Here is an 18,563-nt window from a genome sequence, read left to right as displayed (position 1 = left end):
GGAAAGGGGGGGGGGGGGGGGGGGGGGGGGATGGACGTCGTTCTTTTCATTCATTGACTGAGTGAAGAAGCAAAGATGGAGGAACACGCGTGGCGGGAATGACAAGTCGCGATTCGCGCAACAAACACGGGACGCGGAAGGAAATCGCGACAGGAGGACTTTATGGGATGGTGTCGCGGTGCTGTTCTGTGGCCGGCTGGGTCTCCGCTACACGTGTGAGCGCGCGTGCGTGCGTGTGTGTGTGTGTGTGTGTGTGTGTGTGTCCAGTGTACGGGAGTGTTGTTGTGCTACTGTTTGTTTGTGTCCAGCACAAGTTTGTTTGTGTGTGTCTCCGCCGTCTGCCAGTGGCGGAGGCAGACGTTTGTCATGCATGGGCTTTGGCCAAGGTGAAGCCACGGCGCAAATCGAGGTGGCCGGAAGGAAGTTCATACCCGAAATGGTCCCGAACGCCGACTGGTGGTGGTCTGCGCTCAAGAAACTTCCAGTTCTGCTTGTTGTCTACGTCGTCCGGGGACGTTACTCGGTTTCAAAAGAGCTCTCCGGCCTCTCGGCGGCCAAAAAGGCAAATGTCACTTCTCGATGCAGTCAGTCAGAAAGGAAAGCATGGAGTGAATGCCACAAAACAAACAAAACAGAAATCCAAGTTGATGGCAAACGACAAACAAGACCCGGACTTCTTTTGCCTTCTCCCTCACCTCACTGTCCCTCCTTTCAAGCACTTTTTTTTTGGGGGGCACTTGTCAAAGTCGGCGGCCATCTTTCTTTTCATGGAGCCTGGCAGGTAAAGAGAGCCTCAAAATACAAAAACCGCATGACTGAACTTGTGTTTGCTGTCTGCAGGGCAGAGATGAGCACTTGACCCAATTTTGCCAGTCCGTCCTCCGTCCGTCATCGTCCTCCGTCCCCGTCCGTCCTCGTCCTTTTAAAAGGCTTCATTTTAGACTTCCAAAGGGTTTTTTACGGCTCCCGTGGAGTTCAAATGCCTCTTGAGTTGCCGCCACAAATGTCACGCGTCCTTTCTCACTCGCCGTACAGTGATTCAACGTGACCGTCTCAACGTTTGCCACAACTGCGATCGACGGTCACCCAAATTTATCTTGCAGTCTTGACTTCATGCTCACGTGAAGCTCCGAACAGACGAGAGTGATCGGCCAAGTATTTGGGATTTTAGGGGCTCACCCCCCCTTCATAGAGGCGCTCCGCTCGCGACAAAGCTTCTGTCACTCGACGAGAAAAAAACGCGTCGTCCGTAAAATAGCGAACGCACGACACGTCTTGCCACGTGTCGCGTGATGCCGCACTTTGACAAAGGTGCGGGACTCTCGCATGGCGACGTGGGCGTATTCATCGCGTGTCTCCGCCTTCCTCCCCGACCGTATTTTCAGTCACGCCGGAATCGACAAAATGACATCGCCGTTTCTTTGTATTTTTAATGTCTTCCAGATCAGCAACATGAGTATTTCACAACAGAAAAAATCGCTCCTATGATCAAATCCAATCGTGATCATAAGAAGGTTACTTTTTCGAAATCATACAACACAGCCGGCTTTCTTTGCCGGCTGGAATGTGAAATGGGAGTCCGTCGCCACTTGATCTTCTCCGACTGCACACTTAAGGGGCAGTCTTGCTTTCAAAAATACCGTCGAGATGAAATAGCCCGTTCTGGAAATGCAGCGTTTGGCTCCACTCTGGCCGTGTTATTTTGCCTCCATCACCCGGTCGGGGACACACGAAATCCACTTGTGTCCTCGCTTCATCCGTCCTTTTTCAAAAGCCTCTCGTCCTCCGTGGCAAAAATGGCCGTCCGTTGTTGGACTACACACACGCAAGCGACTAAGGCAAGCAGAAAGCGGAGGCTGCCCTGGGCCTCTCCCAGCGCTATTCTGCTACCGCCGGACGACTGGGCCTGAACGGCTTCAAAATGAGGTCAAACGCAACAAATCCGGACCAGCAGGGGTTTCAAACCAGGACTGGGGTTTAAAGTAATCACGGAAAACCCAAACCAGACATGGTAAGGTGCCGTCACCGGTCCGGAACGTTGCGAAAGCTGTGCTCGGCTGCATTGCTGGCTCCTCCTGCGGTCGGTTGTACTCGTCCGTCCGTGAAATGGGTCCGTGTGGAAACGGCGGAACAAAAATTGCGCGACGTCCGACACCGAGCCGCGTTTGTCCATCATCTCCCGGTCACCGGCTGACGGGGGTTGGCCCAGGGGAGTGCTCGGTGGTGGCCGCGGCCACCTTTGGCCACCACGTAGCTCCGCCTGTGGTGTCCGGCGTTTTTATCTCGTGCCCGTGTGTTACCTCCACGTGTGTGTTGCGCTACGGGTGGGTTGTGTTAAGCGTGCCTTGCGTTCGCGGCAGCGCGTGGTGGTGGTGTCGTGGTTTTATTGCGGGTGCGTCGCGTGTATGAGTGCGTTCCAGTGGGACTCTTGGATTTGTTCTGATGATTGTTTGTTGTGACCGACGATGCCTTGCGTCAAGACTGTCGTGATTTCGCTCCGATGGCGGCGGGATTGCGTGTTTCCCGTTGTGCAATCGTGACCCTCATTAAGATGGCGTTCTACTCTTGTTTTGTGTTCTGTTCATTGCGTTACAGTGGCGATTGTGCACACATTTGAGGAGCTATTCCATCATCCCTTTTGTTGCGTTCAAAGTCATTTTCACTTGAGGAGGAAGGTGAATAGTGTATGCGCGCGTCTGCGTGTGTCTCATACCCACGAGAGGTGAACGCGGCTATAGAGGGAATACGCAAGAAAACACACACATTGTCGCTGTGTGTGGCTGATTGGTGCTGAGGTGAGGACGCGGAGATGCGGACACCTACTGATCATTGGCTGGAAATTACTATAGGGGGGGGGGGGGGGGGGGGGGGGGAGAAGGGAGGATGAGGAAGCTGAGGATTTGGGGCGCTGGGGGCTATCATGGATGCTGGAAGGGCAAACGTTGAGAGTGGGAAGAGGTTGATTGACAGGACAGGAAAGGCGATGAATGCAAACTGCAAGTGGATGAGAAAGACATCGCTGAGCTATTATGTTGCTATGGTTACCGGGGCGGTGGGAATCATGACATTCCGATAACAATCATTTGTAAACAGATCAACACCGATAGGCGACGCTCTTTTTTCTATGAATCTCTTCATATTTTCAAATGGTCACTCCTGCGACTTTCCGAGAAAATCACAATGTCCCGTCAACGGTGATAGCATTTTAACACTTAAATATCGCCAAATACTTGCCCGCACTTGGATATTGTGACGTTTTGATGTCATGGTCGCCTATGTCACAGTATTTTTGAATTGAGAATACTTTTAAGCAGTCATTTGCCTCAACGATTTTTTTTTTCGGTTATCACGATACAATGCTACCACCACTACATTTTGATATCATGATATGTGGATACCGCTATATTTGCTCTCATGATTTTGAATGGCACAATGGTTTGATATCATACTATTTTGCTCCAAGATAATTGCATTTTTACATTGTGATTTGATGTCTCCATACAAGCCCAGAAACATGAAAAATGATGGTTGATTGTCAGATTGAAAGTGATGCATTGAATATAATGTATCAGCATTTCATAGTATTATTTACAACACATAGTGAGTGACCCAGTACTATTGTCGAAACATCATGCATATGTTGCTGTGACCTGCAGGTGGAGTCCATGTTCACTCCACCTGGCGGGGCCCCCGCTCCGGGCCAAGCAGGGCCTGCCGGACCATCGCTGCCTTTGTCCACCACTTCCTTTCCACCCGCTGCGGCCCCGCCCATTTGTAACGCCGTGAGGACGCGCTCCGTCGGCACCAACACGCAGGAAGTGGTCCCTCCGTCCATGCCCAACTCGGACGCCGACTTCTTGGGCCCCTGCCAGCCGGGTACCAGCGTCAACCTGGAGGGCATCGTGTGGCACGAGACCCAAGAAGGTGAGGCAACCCGTGGAACATCAGTGCTTGGATACTGTCAATCAATCGATCAAACTTTATTTATATTGCACTCTTCATACATCACACCGTTTGAGCTCACAATACATTTTTTGGCATTATTTCTTGTCACTATAAATTGATATCACAACACATTGATATCATGACCTTTTGATACCACAAGAGCACAAAAGCTTCATCTCATGGTTTGATATCACGATATCTTGATTACTCGATTTCATGATCCTTTGTTATGATGACATTTCATATGGATGTACTTTGATATTTTATATCAATATTTGATATCATGATCCTTTGAGCTGACCACAATTTGATATCATGATACTTATACTCATATTGCAATACTTTGTGTGTGTGTGTGTGTGTGTGTGTGTGTGTGTGTCAGGCGTGTTGGTGGTCAACGTGACGTGGAGGAAGAGAACCTATGTGGGAACACTGTTGGACTGCACCAAACTCGACTGGGCTCCTCCCAGGTGATGATGTCACATGTTTGTCAAAATGAGGTCAATGATTTTTAAAAATGGTCTCCCAATACTTTTGTCCAAACTTCATGATCTGTTCTTTTAATTGCACGGGTCCCTTTTGTTCAGAGTCAATATTTTCTTTCTTTTCAGGTGTCCCTTTATTTTTGTCCACATTTTCTTTACTTCATTTACGCTCCAATACTTTTGGCCAAAATACACTTTTGGCCAAAATACCCCCCCCCCCCCCCCCCCACCGCCTCCTTTTTCACTTCCTGTAGGTGTCCACATCCTATTGTCCAGACATCACTTTCCTTTGGTGTCCCAATACTTTTGTCCAAAGTCCACACTAATTACTGTCACTATAATTGCCTTTGATTTGCGTTGACTGTGAGAAAGGTTAGTGTCTGATCTCAATTGCCACTGGTTGGCTGCAGCCTCCGGTCGGTGGCTGTTGCCATGGCGATGACAGATTCAGTGGTCTGAATTGCTTTGTGGACGTGCGTCACATAAATAGCATTACAACTCCACTTTGGTGATTGACGAGCACAATTAAAGTCGAGCACAATGTCGATGAAAACAAACAACACCGAGATAGGATGACACTCGTCGGCTGAACAACAGTTTCTGCTTCTGTAGGTAGGTCGGAAGGGGAGGAGTTTGTTGGTACAGTAGGTATGTCTGGCAGCTGGTCGTGTGGTCGACAAGTAGGTAGAATGAATGACGGAATCTTGATTTGAACAAAAAAAAAAAACAACAAAAAAGTTGGGAGTTATCTAGTTTATCCACTTTTGGTTTGGTCAGTAGGAAAAGTCGTTGGAGAATGAATGACGGAATCTTGATTTGAACAAAAAAAAGCAACAAAAAAGTTGGGAGTTAACTAGTTTTTCCACTTTTGGTTTGGTCAGTAGGAAAAGCCGTTGGGTCGTGTTGTACTGTAGGTAGCTACTGTAAGCCTGTAATCATCTGGGGAGTATCGAGAGGGTGGGTAGGTAGGAAGGTTAGGGGCATGGGTTGTATTGGTAACAGGTGGTAGTAAGGAAGTTTGGAAGGAAGGTAGATAGATTATGAGGCTGTCTGTCGGTAGTAGGTAAGTATGAAGGGGTTGGATAGGTTGGAGTTTGTAGAGAGGTACAATGTAGGTAGGTAGGAGTTGGGTAGTTATGTAAGTAGGAAGCTACATTTTGGTAGATTGGTAAACTGGTTGGTAGGAGTTGTCTAAATATGTAGCTTGAATTTGAAGAAATGGGTAGGTAGGTAGATATTATATCTAGGTAGTTGTTTGCATATGTCTAAAATAATATGATGATATACCTGTATATGTCCTCCTGTTTCTTCAGGTTCTGCGAGTCTCCGTCCAGTGACCCAGAGATGGCAGGTGGGCGTGGCCGGGGGAAAAGGTTGCGTCTTGCTTTAGCAGAGCGGCCCTGTGGGGATGCGCCACCGCCGGTCAAAGTGCGAGGCCTGCCGCAACACCGTAGCCGGGGCGGCGGCATAGGCATGGCAGCCTCACCAGTGCACAGCAAAGGTCGGCGTGGAAGCCTAAAACTCCTCGCCACCTGCAGAGCTTCGCCGCCGTTTTTCACCACCGAGGAAAGCAAACCTTCCAACCGAGCCTCCGTCCTCCCATCCGGCAAGCGGAAGAACAAACCGCCCGCTGACTTGGACCTCAGTCTCGTTTCCTCGGCGGACATTAAAAACGGGAATGGGAAGAGGATTCGAGCCAAATCCCGCAGCGCCCCGTGTACACCGCAGGGCAAGTCAGACCCCTCTTTCCTGGACCCAGGGGGTGGTTGCACCTCCCCACCTCCACAGATCCTCATTGACTGCCCTCACCCCAACTGCACCAAGCGCTACAAGCACATCAATGGCCTGCGCTACCACCAGACGCATGCCCACCTGGAGGCAGAGGAGCAGAGGAATCCCGACACCGAGGAGCGACTGTCAGAGTGCGAGGACGCCATCTATGACCTTGCGGAGTCCACCAACAATGGCACTGCTGCCAACCCCTCGTCCAAAAAAGCCGCCCCGTTGTACAAGGTGACGACGGTGGGTTCGCCCAAGAACCGGCGGCTTCTCCTCAGCACCAAAACCAGGAGGAGCTCCCTACTGAAGGACGGCCTGATGGACGACCTCAGCAACCTCCCCATCATCTCCAATATGACGGTGGTTCTGGAGAACTGCATGGTACCAGACCGGAGCACCACCGTGGAGATGCCCAAGCTGGAAGCCGAAGGTCTGATCGACAAGAAGATCCTCTCTGATAAGAGCAAAAAAGCCAATGGTAAGGTAGATAAGCTATCCAAGTCGCGGGCCAACCGGCTAATTGCTCCAGCCCCGACGCCACCGAAGCTTGTTGCCATACCCGGTGCGGCGTATCCGATGGACAGCGTCCCCTCACAACAGCCTTCCCCCGTGGCGGCTGTTGGCCTAACGAGCAAGAACTCGTCCTTGAAACCGATCAAGCCCAAGCTCAGCGCAGTCGTGCAACCCAGCCTGGTCAAAGCCACACTGCTGACCTGCAAAGAGACCCGCAAGAAAGAGAAGCGACGACTCAAGGACAAGCACAACCGCGACACAACCGCTCGGACGGCAAACGGTGACACCATTAAGGTGGAAGACGGTGCTTCTAAAACGGCCACCAAGGAGATTCCGGGTAGCCTCCTGAAGGAGCACCTGAGCAAGCAGGATGTGACGAATGGGCACAGTGAGAGCCAGGAAAGCAGAATGGCGAGTATCCGCGCCGAGGCCGACAAGGTCTACACCTTCACAGACAATGCCCCCAGCCCCTCCATAGGAAGTTCATCGCGGCTCGATGCCCCCGGCGGTTGTCTGCTGTTGGGGGACAGCAAGGACAACAGTCCCGCCTATTCCGACATCTCGGATGCGGGGGATGATGGCGTGTCCTCCGAAAATCGTCTGGATGGGCTCAGATCCAAGTCTGGCTCCTCCGTATCGTCTGAAGTCAACTTTAACGGTAACCATAGCAGCGCCAGGAAGACGCCACCCACGGTGCCCGCCCCGCCTTCTACAAAAGAGCCCCTGTCCCCGTACTATCACAGCTTTGAGCCATACTACCTGCCGGGTTGCGTGAAGGCGGACAGGCAGAACATATACCACAAAATTTCCTCTCATGATTCGAAAAGTAAAGATCGAAAGGAGGAGGCTCACGGTGATGTCGACTTTACGGACTGTAAGAAAGGTGACGGGCCGGTTGCACCTTCTCAACTGCAGCTTGCCATGAGTCAGACCCAGACCGCCTTAGCCCAGTCGCTGTATTATGGACAGTACTCACGAGGACTTTACCTGGACCAGAAACTCCTAATGGCCTCTAAATGCTGCGAGCTAAAGCAGCGTGCCGAACGGGGGCCAGTCGGGCGAGATAGTGACGGGGACATCAGACACGCCGGCGGGGCTAAAGGTCCAGAAGGTGCTAAAGCCTGCTGTCCCAAAGCCATCCTGTCCTACTTGGAGGAGAGGGGGGAAAGAGGGCTGGCTTTGAAGGTGGACCAGCACCATGTCTCGACCAAAGACTGTGAGGACATCAAGTCACCTTCCTCCTCCTCCTCCTCCTCCTCCTCCTCCTCCTCTTCTTCATCCTCATCACACCACAACCCCAACACTCAGACAGATCTGGACTCAAACATTTCCTATTCCAGCGTAAGTTTTTCCCTCTGTCTCTAACCGCCGCCCATACTGTTGTGCTTTCACGAGCAATCGTTCATTCGATGTGTGCAGACGCTCACGCCCAAGCTTGAGACTTACTAACTCGGCCGTTGTTTTGTTGCATGTGTCGTGTGATAACAGGTAAATGTCAAAGGGCAACTTTTCCACGTGTTGCCATGCGTTGCCTGTACAGATTCTTAAGCGTCCCTTTGGACGTACCAATGGGCACCCGCCATCATCCTCCTTGCGGCCAAAGCGCCTGACAGGTGGTCTCTGATCACGCAGTGTTTCCTCTATAGATCAATTCGAACAGTTTGTCACGGATAAATTCTAGGGTACTTCCAGATGGCAGACAAATGAGTGGCTACCGCTGACCTAATCTGACGTAAAAACAGCAAAACCTGTGGGGGAGGTGATAAATACAGTGGATAACAAAACTGTTTAAAAGATAACGACAAACAGGTCATCATACCAGAGTACATCACTAGACAGCCTTTACTTGGCCAGACCCTCCTTGATCCTATGTCTGTATTTACACCATGTCCATGTTTGATGAAGTATAAGTTACAGATGCTGTTCCGTCTCGCCTTCCGGCACTTTACCTCGAGAAACGTCTTTTGGCTGAGGCTTCACAGATTCAAACTAGAGCAATAAACCAGAAGGCAAAATCAAATCATCAGCGAAGCCATTTCCCCTGTTTTCCTAAAGGCTCTGCTTTGATCAAATGACATAAAGTACACGGTTTGGGTTTTTTTTTTTGTTGTTTTTTTGTACTTGTGGCGCTGTCGAGGCTATTGCCGCCTGGAATTACAGGTAACATTATCATGAAAAGGTCTATAGTAGTCATTCAGCAGAGGTGGGCAGAAAACCAGAGGTGCCAAAATCAGAACGTGATCCAAAAACATAGATTTCTGTCTGACCTTGATGAAGGTCTTTGGTATTTGGTTCGGCTCCTGGACAAACATGTGGACTGACCTCAAATGACTCCCGCCCACCATTGTTAAAGCAGACTTATAGGCTGGCACCAGCACCAACACTTGTCCCCATCAATTTAGCCCCCAGACGGCTCCCTGTGGCCCCACCGCCTGGCTCACAGCAAATTCTCAGAGCTGCAGAGTCCTCTCGGCGAGGCGGCCGATGAGGGTGACACGGAGAGGTCAAAGGAGTGGGGGAGTACTACCGAGTCAGCCGGGCCCAAAGTGACCTCAGTGGGAGGAGGCATCGCTCGCGATGCTAAAAAAGTCCACGGACCGCTCAACCTGCCGCCCGCCGCTGACCCAGACGACTCCGACGGCCTGGATGGGCTACAGGAGGAACCCATGAGGATCCTGTTGGGGGAGTCTCAAAGTGCACGTGCGGCGGTGTCCCCTCCAATGACCCCCCAGAAGCCCTACATGTACCAGCACTGCTCGTACCCGCCCTACCTGGCTATGTGTGAGAGCGGCGGGAGTTCCTACAGGGGGGCGTCACCCACCCTAGTCCACAACTACCCAGGTAAGGAACAAAACCGGACACGTCTGTCCATTTTCTTTCCGACCCAACTTGACCATTTTTCTGACATCCGGGGTCATGTCAAATGTATAATAAGAGTCAAGACGGTCAGGGTGAAGAGTTTAGTTCCCAGCACTCGTTTCTCCGACCCTGTTCTTGCTCTACTGTGTCAAAGACGCCAAGATCAACTTAGGGGTTGGAGTTGACCTGGCTTCGAAGGTAGTATAAGAGGTGCGATGGAGTCAATACGTCATCTGTGTGAAAGGGAATTTTGGAAGTTCGGGACTGGGACCAGGATTGCGGTTTAAAGTTGTAACACCTGACACTTAATTCTGAGGTCGCTGATTCATCTGAAAGACACCGACACCAAATTGGGGATGGTCGACTCTTGATTTTCCCGGCTTCCGAAGTGGTATCTCTGGTGTAACAGAGGCAGAAATGTTAACTGTGAGAAATGGAAAAGCTAGGCTGTGTCACGTTAAACACACAACACTTCCCTTTTCCCACCCTGTGGTGGCAGTCCTGTGTGAAAGGCATGATCCATTTTGGGTGGATGTGTACTGAACCTTGAAATGTGTCCCCGAAGGCTTCCACTACCCTTTGTACGGCAAGACGGCGGGCCGGGAGGAGTCCGAGGTAAGATGCTTGCTTTTTTTTTTTTTTTTTTTTTTTGGACACGGTCGTGGCAGAACTTGCTGTTGAAAATTGAGAGAATATAAATGAGTGTATGTGTGTGTGTGCGCGTGTGCGCCTAGCCTAATGAAAAAGGTTCCCACGAGGCGGAGCGCGAAGTGGACCAAAGCGACCGAGGCCACACGACGTTGGGCCGACACCTGCACACGCACCATCACACACACCTGGGACTCGCGTACAACCTGGTGGCGGGACAGTACGACATCTACCCGGGTAGGCGCAGCACAACACAACGAAATACACGTCAATACACAACATTCAACAAGGAAATACACGGCACACTAGGCGGGGTTGCCACCTTGCAGATCTGACTGAGCTACAGAAAAGGTTCTCCGGCAAACTTGACATTTTGCCACTGCCGCTCCCAAGCCAAGGGTTTGCGCAGAGCTGAGGAGAACACACCACACGTTTCCGTATTTTACGGGACGGGTGGCAACCTTTCAGCACACAACAAGAGATGAAAACACAACACACAACACTAAAAAAGAAGTGACACAACCCACAATGCAACACACACAAAATATTACACCTAGGATCGTCGCTAGGCTAACCGTCATGTTGCATATCATTAGCGTTGTCAACGCGCTGACAACGGCATTGAAATATTTGACGGATCATACTGTTTACATAGGTGGGAAATGGAAAGTGATATTATTTTGTGCTGTGCTGTGATCGGTTGATCTCCGTTTCGTGGGCGGAGCTGAGCAATTTTACAGTAAGATTTACTTGGTGCGATTTTGTGTTGAAGGTTTAAGCTCCAGGTCGCTGGTGCCTGGTCCACAGGTGGCAGGACGAACTGCTGCTGGTACGTTTCGCACACGCACACCTTCATCAATTGATCATTATTTACCAATAATCATTCGCTCTTAGCTCTGGCTAATGATGATTTCATAACCCTAACCCTAACCGTAATTGCTCCACGGTTGTTAGCATGTTGAACAAAATGCTGATGTACGCAGTGTTCTATAAATCATTCGTTGACCAAAATGCTCAATGTGCTACCAAGGAAATCCTCATAGCTCCGATGGTCTAATAAACTGGGGATTGTGAGTTCATCTTCTTCACATTAATAAAGCTGGTTCTTATGGCTATTGTGATATATCAAAGCTGGTTTCAGTAACCCGCCTATGTTGTTTCCTCTTTTGTCAATCAATGTGCGAGTGAGAGCTCGTGTACATTAAAAAAAACAAACTATGTTGAGTGTATGCGCAAGTAATATATCTGTTGGATTATATAACATATCCTTGTCATGTTTCCGCAGAGAGCGAAATGAAGAAGTAGTGACGTGGCAGAAGGAGAAAAAAAAAACAAAATGGGTGGAAAAAAAACCAAACAAGTATCATTTCTTACTAGCGCCACCTACAGTACGGACGTTGTTTCGTACCACACCGGAAGTGGACTTTGGAGAAGGACAAGTGTATAGCGGTGTTTGTAAACGCACATTATTGTTCTGACTGAATGTACTGATGATGAAGATGATGACAATTATGCTCCGTTTGTTCGCTAACCGCTAACTCTACGTGTTGATTATATCGTCCTACTGTATGTGAGCATAGCCCTTCTCCTTCACGCCGCTGTACATAGCGTTTCATAATCATGCGCTCATTAGCATGCGCTCACCGCCACTGGATGTGCGGGAGGACGGGGCGGGGCTTAGAGGGGATGCTGCGTTCAACAAAAGTGGGAATACTGATTTCCTATTACGAAAAGTGAACTCCAGTAATTGAGCGAGGTGACGTTATGTAACGTTATAAAACAATACCGACAGTATTTTGAAAAAAAAAACTATCAAAACAATGTATTTGAATTTACCTGACAAATTGAGGTCCTCACACCTCGGTGAGTGGAATATTAACAACTTTTATGTACCATTAGAGGGCGCCCAAGCACCATGAGTGGAACTCGTACCACACTTTTCGAATCACTGTCCAAATCGAGGCTCCCTCAGCAGCCCTTTAATGTCCCATTCGATGTCGTCAATCTGCAGAATACAATGGAATAGAATAAACCTTCACGAGTCCCGCAAGTTTGTGGATAGATTTACGCCTAGTTAGCGCCTAAAATGTCAAATATCAATCAGAGGCGCACAGATGTCAAACCAAAGTAGTTTTATGAGTTTGTTTTAGGTGAGGCCTCACCATTGCACTTACAACAGTGCAGTACCACGAATAAAGCAGTTCACTGGTACGGATTGCGTGAAGCGTGACATTTCCGACTTCTCAGCAGCCCGTGAACGCAGCATTAGATAGCGTCAGCATACAAGAATAGAGTAAAATAAGCTTTTATAAGTAACTTCGGTGGGTTTATGTTTCCTAGTCTGATGCCCACAAACAAGGGATCTATTTTTTCCAGAGCGACATATTCCACCGTAGTTTCAGCAAAGCTCCTGACGCCCATGGTGAGCACGAGGTCACAGGAGTGTGCCCACGATGAGCGTGCTCGGGAAGGTCCAACAAATGATCGACAATTTGTCGGTCATGCATTCTGATTGGTTGTTTTTCTTCGGCCGGCGTGGTTTCTTGCCAATCAAATTAGAGCGAAGTGAAATGTTCGGCCTCAGGACTGTATTTATAACAACGCATCTCGAGCAAAAGCGGCACACCTGAACTGGGACTCCCACAATCTTTTGCTGTTGCCCTGACCCTGTCCCCCCGCCCTTCCCCCCCAACCCTAATGTGCGCCCCCTCCTCCTCCAGTGAAATACCTGAGCCTGTGATGCTGGATTTCAAGTGGCCAATAGTGATATGAAAAATAAGATGTGGTGCTGCTCTTCGACTTGAGCCCCCCCCCCGACCCCCTCCCTTCACAGCCATACTCTCACGTCAACGATAATCTTTAAAAAGTAGCAAAATGTAATGAATCCAACTTGAAATGATCATGTCATGTGTTATGATGTTACGTGTCCTCCAGCAACAGCTCTGCCTCACTCCATGCAAACGACATACGTACAAACTACGTCGTAATAATACATAACGGTACTTACATACTACTTGAACATGGTGATACGATGTCTGTTTACAAAATGCTACCACGGGGCACTGTTGTCGTCGTCATCCAGTGGCCGTGGTGTATCCGATGAATATAAATTCATATATTACAATTAATATTGCTCTGAAATCAACATAGAACCTGCTGTTGCTTTTTTTATACTGTATATGCCTTAATTCATATGTTTGGCAATCACGATTAAAGGATGTTTATGTGTGTGTGTGTGTGTGTGTGTGTGTGTGTGTGTGTATATATACAGTATGAAGAGAGAGAGCGAGAGAGGAGTGTGTGTTTTTTTTTCATTTTTCTACTCAAAGCAACTGAATCAAATTTGCAGATTTTTGCTTGCATCTCATCTAACTACAATAGTTTTTGTCGTAATTGTTTCCCATGTTTAATTTTAGGATACTGCAATTGGCTGGCACCCAGTTCAGGGTGTCCCCCACCTGCTACCTGAAAACAGCTGGAATAGGCTCCAGCACACCCGCGACACTTGTGAGGAGAAACGGATCACAAGATGGATGGATGGATGGATGGATGGATGAATATTCGGATAATTCTATTTCAATTATTTGTATTAGGCTGATGGGAAATGAAAGATTACAATATGTTAAAAAGTTTTTACAAATCCAATACATACTGTAGAATGTAAAATATCAACCAAATGAAAATGTCGTAGATGGAAAAAAATACTTCAGTAACATTCATTCAGTCATAATCCGAGCCGCTTTTTCCTCACGAGGGATGCGGGCATGCTGGAGCCTCTCCCGGGTGTCTTCAGGCAGTAGGTGCAGGACACACTCAACTGGTTGACGGGCAATCGCAAGGCACACATAGATAAGCAACCATTCACACTCACAGTCCCACCTCTGGCCAATTTAGAGCGTTCAACCTACCGTGCTTGTTTTTGGAAAGTGGGACAAAACCGGAGTACCCAAAGGTAACCCACGTCGGCACAGGGAGATCATGCCAACGCCACACCGGAAGGCCGGACGCTGGAATCGAACCTTGGACCTCCACACTGTGAGGCGGGCGTGCTAACCGGTCGAGTCTCGTGTCGCCTACAGTAACTTTTTTTTCTATTATGTTTGTTATATATTTGTATTTATTGTTATTATTATTAACATTATTCAATCATGATTTTCAAACTTATAATTAAGGGTTGAAGTTGTGTAGGTGCAAGCAATTACTTGAGAGGGAAGAAATATCATCTCTGCTGTATGTCACACATACAACACATTTGACAAAGTTGTATTCAATTCAATTCAATTCAATTAAAAGAGACAAAAATAGCGTAAAATATTTCAAGAAATAAATAGCTGTAAAAGACCAACTTTGTTAAATGCCTGACACGTGTATCCATCGTAATATTATGTCTGCAGTTCCAACGCCGACCAGTTGAGGTCAACCTAACCCCGAGAGGCTCCACCTTTAACTTCCGTTTCCAAAACCAAAAGGAGTGGCGCCAAAGCTTGACAACAAAGCGGCTTTTCCCTTTTTGCAACGGGCGATCCCAAGAAGTTTTATTTTCTTCACAAATCTCATCCTCAACGAGTTGTGCCCCCCCCCTCCCCCGTTTTTTTACACTCCCCTCGACAAATGCGAAATTTATAACGACAAAGTCTCGCGAGTGCTCCCAATCTTTCCGCCGGTCCAGATGTCAACATGGCTCGGAAGAGCGAGCAACTTCTCATCGTGTTGTCCATCCTGGAAGGTGAGCGTCAAGTTGTCAGCGCCACTCCAACACTAACGCAACCAAAGTCACATTTGGAACCTGTTAAATCACTCTTATCTTCTTCTTTTCTTCGTTTTTTTTATTAGTCGTGCGTCCTTAATCGCGCGTCGCTTTAGCAAGCTAACGCGCACAGCTAATAACTTGTTTCGAATGTTAAAACTATCATCCTAAAAACAAAAAACAAACAAAAAAAAACACAACGGACGGCAATTTATGAATATCGGCAGCGAAACAGGACAATAAAGTGACAGTATTTATTTTTTAAATTTTCACCAAGACCACTGTCACCAGAATGAAATGGAAAAAAAAGGAACACAACGGTCTTTAAATCGTCAATATGTTAAGACTTAAGAGAGTTATGCCATTTTCAATAAATGACATGAATTCGTTAATATTCAATTAGTTAGACGCAATTGAGTTGACATACTCCTTCTCCCGGTGGACGGCTCTCCTGCGTCCCCCCCCAATTTCAGGTTGGGCAACACACATTTGGGCAATGTGCTCTGTCATGGTCTTCGGCACGGTAAAAATTGGATGTAACTTGGTCTGTATGCTGCAAACAGCCTGTTGGTGTCAAATTCAACAAGAAGGTCAACACATTGCGGCGCGGTGTTACAAAGTTGTCCGTGGCCGTAATTTTGACGTTGCGGACAGGTCGCGACTTCCCCAAGTGCCCTCGGCTCAGCCTGGAGGTTCAGGCGAGCTTCGACGGCGAGCAGCTCACCACCGACCCTGTGGAGCACCTGGACCAGCCGCGCTTCAGTACCGAGCTGGCCTGGGAGCTGGACCGCAAGATGCTGCACCAGCACAGGTGTGTGTTGGTGGCATGATTTGGTCTTGGGGGGATAATGGACTTGGTCGGAGCTCGAGATTGGCGAGGAACAGGGTCGAGAATGAAATGGAGTCAGACCCCAGATGAAAAAGGCCTTATCTGAAACCGACAGTATATTGTGATCGAGACCATGAAGGTCTGACGCATTAACGCCGTGACTAATCCCGTGAGCGTGTGCAGACTGCAGAGGACCCCCATCAAGATCCAGTGCTTCGCTGTGGACTCCAGCAGCGACAGCAGGGACAACGTGGGCTACATCGTGCTGGACCTCAGATCCGTTCAGGAAGTCCCGCAGGTCTGTCAATCGCCGTGGCGACCCGTCGCCACGCCGCCCCTTTAACGTCGGTTTCGCCACGTGCGTCGTCAGAACCCTCGCTGGCACACGCTGCTGAGCAGCAAGTACACCAAGAAGAAGCCGTCGCTGCTCCTCAGCATGGTGCTGGAGAACGACGGCAAGGCCACGCTGCCGCCCCCGCCGCCGACCGCTCCCCGAGCGCCCCGAGAAAAGAAGGCTGTAAAAGGTGCTACTTCCTGTTTGTTGTCTTTTGTTACTGTGCTCCTCCTTGAAGCCACGTCCCTCTTTTCTGTCTTGAAACGTCATTGCGCATCATCTGTCCGCTTTTGCGTGTGTCTCCACTTGAAAAGGATGATGAAGGCGTTGTTTTGGCGCCATCGTGTGGCATCTTGGTGCCAAGGAACTGTGTTGAAGTGTTGAGGAGCTCCATTGAATCAACAGTAATTGTTTGCGGCACCTCCTTTGGGGAGGGGGAGGTCGATTGAAATTAGGAGCGCAACGAAGGATTGTGTTCATCATCGATTCATTTGTTTTGGTTTCGAATTACTTTTGCTCCCCCGTCTATGGCATTTTGCGCTGTGCATTAGCATTTAAGCTACACAAACTTTGATGAGATAAAATTAGTTGAAATCGACAATCTGCAAACCGAGAGTGGCATGAAACAACTTGAAGCACTTGCTTGAATCCAAACCTGAGGTGCAACTCGGAAGTTTTAGGACGGCCGCAGGGATGAACGCGTAAATGGACTTTTCTCGGGTCATATATCGGGCCAAACCAAGAAAGTTTTTGGCGCAGCCATGAAGGGAAGCGTTTTAGTTCAAGGAACTGCAAGCGGTAAAATGCTTTTGTCGTCCCGTGTCACGTACGCGACTCCCCAGCGCCTGACTCCGGCCGCCCCCCCGCCCCGCAGCCGCTCCCGGACAAGCTGGAGGCGGTCCTGGTGCCTGAGCGGGGTTACCATCAGGTGGGACCCGACGACGTCGCCAGCGATATGTTTGTGCTGTCCGTCACCGTGGCGTTTGCCGCTAAGTTGGAACAGGTGAGAAGAATCCCACGCTTGCGGCCGGCTACTTCCTGGCGTGTGTCGTGAGTGCGGTGACCTCAGAACGGATGTGCGCACGCGGGCCCGTTTGAACTTTGCCGCGCTTGTCCGTTTGGGTCGCCCGTGTCGGCAGTTAATCCCCAGCACGCTCGAGCTGTCGTCAGAGGACGCCGGCTTCTTCTTCTTCTACACGCTGCTGGGCAACGACATCACCAGCGAGCCCTTCCGGAACGTCCTGGCGCCGGACTTCCAGCCCGAGCGCGCCTCGTTGCGCATCCGCAGCAGCGCCGGCGCCGTGCGCGCCTTCCTGTCTCAGCAGCCCCCCTTGCAGATCCACCTGTGCTGCGGCACGCGCTCGCTGGGCAGCGCCGACGTGCCGCTGGCCGCGCTGGCCGGGCTCCCCGTGTCGGGCCGTCGCCGACGGCCGCCGACTCGCAGTCCAACGTCAGCGTGGCCGTGACGCTGCGCCGCGAGGACGTCGCGCCGCAGCTCCAGGTGAACGACGCTCGCGGACGGTAAACCGAGGTTTTATCAAGTCAAGGAAGCCGACGCTGTTCGGGAGATAGACAGCGGTGCCTTTCGATACGAATGACCTGACTGCTCGATTCTTCTTTTTTTTTTGGATAATAATCCTGCTCCCAGCTGGAAGGAGCAGCACGATTTTCACTGAATTGAAGCAAAAAAACGTGGCGAACTAAAATACATTTCTTGACATTCCATTTCATCGTTTTTGGGGTGGTGTAAGTTTGCACAATGCTCCTTTTCTTATTCCAAACATGTTTCCATCCATTTCAGTGTATGAAGACTTTTGTTGTCTTTCTGCATCCAGAATTTGCCCCTCCAGGAAGGATGTAAGACAAACTCGTTCACGGTCGTCGTGCCCTCCGCCAAGGACCAAATGGCCAGTTCGACTCCGATCCGAAACCCTCCTGACATGATGCCGTCGCAGAACGGGCAAGGTCGGTCCCGGTCGATCCGCCGACCTCTCTGCGCTGCGACGCTCTGACCCGAGTGTGTCCGGCAGACGCGGAGCCGCTCGCTCCGAGTCAGGCCCGGGGCGACGGCGCCGCTTCCTCCGCCCTCGTCTGCGCCCCCAAAGCGTCCATCCCGCCGCGCGCGCATCGCTTCTGTTTCTCTCTGGATCTCTGCGGCCTCAGACAGACCGGCCTCACGCGCGCCGTGGCCGCGACCGTCAGGTGGGCACGACAGCGCACGCTTCGCGGTTGTTTCCCCTCGGATCAAGAAATACACGTTTGCGGAATTGTCGCCGGTCTCGTATGTCCCGGCCAGGTACTCGTACGAGTTCTTCGGCAGCGCGGCGCCCGTGATGACCGGCCGCCCGGTGGAGCTGCGCAGGGACGCCGACGTGTCTCTGCCGCACTCGTACTGCGCCTTCGACTTTGCCGTCTTGCCGCAGC

The 18,563-nt window shown here is 50.0% G+C and overlaps 2 protein-coding genes and 1 long non-coding RNA gene across 3 annotated transcripts in view; all 3 read left to right on the top strand.

Moving 5' to 3' along the window:
• Positions 1-11,551, top strand: part of znf608 (zinc finger protein 608) — a 12,083-nt gene extending 532 nt beyond the window's left edge. Inside the window, exons 2-9 of the mRNA XM_019865939.1 lie at positions 3,657-3,924; positions 4,328-4,415; positions 5,744-8,063; positions 9,125-9,563; positions 10,147-10,196; positions 10,316-10,466; positions 11,002-11,058; positions 11,515-11,551. Coding sequence (XP_019721498.1) covers positions 3,657-3,924; positions 4,328-4,415; positions 5,744-8,063; positions 9,125-9,563; positions 10,147-10,196; positions 10,316-10,466; positions 11,002-11,058; positions 11,515-11,534 — 3,393 coding nt within the window. The 3' untranslated portion in view covers positions 11,535-11,551. The remainder of the gene's footprint in view (positions 1-3,656; positions 3,925-4,327; positions 4,416-5,743; positions 8,064-9,124; positions 9,564-10,146; positions 10,197-10,315; positions 10,467-11,001; positions 11,059-11,514) is intronic.
• Positions 11,552-11,585: 34 nt separating this feature from the next.
• On the top strand, positions 11,586-13,374 carry LOC109513506 (uncharacterized). The gene is made up of 2 exons (XR_002167782.1): positions 11,586-12,092; positions 12,380-13,374. It is a non-coding gene; the product is annotated as an uncharacterized LOC109513506 (long non-coding RNA).
• A 1,260-nt stretch (positions 13,375-14,634) lies between these two features.
• Positions 14,635-18,563, top strand: part of cep120 (centrosomal protein 120) — a 12,024-nt gene continuing 8,095 nt past the window's right edge. The window contains 9 exon segments of the mRNA XM_019865938.1: positions 14,635-14,955; positions 15,631-15,787; positions 15,989-16,103; positions 16,176-16,329; positions 16,982-17,142; positions 17,279-17,545; positions 17,548-17,640; positions 17,975-18,104; positions 18,170-18,341. Of these exon segments, the coding sequence (XP_019721497.1) occupies positions 14,907-14,955; positions 15,631-15,787; positions 15,989-16,103; positions 16,176-16,329; positions 16,982-17,142; positions 17,279-17,545; positions 17,548-17,640; positions 17,975-18,104; positions 18,170-18,341 (1,298 nt within the window). The 5' untranslated portion in view covers positions 14,635-14,906.

Source organism: Hippocampus comes, unplaced genomic scaffold, assembly GCF_001891065.2.
Source record: "Hippocampus comes isolate QL1 unplaced genomic scaffold, H_comes_QL1_v1.1 scaffold190, whole genome shotgun sequence".
NCBI classification, from domain to species: Eukaryota; Metazoa; Chordata; class Actinopteri; order Syngnathiformes; family Syngnathidae; genus Hippocampus; species Hippocampus comes.
This window is presented reverse-complemented; position numbering and strand designations above follow the sequence as displayed.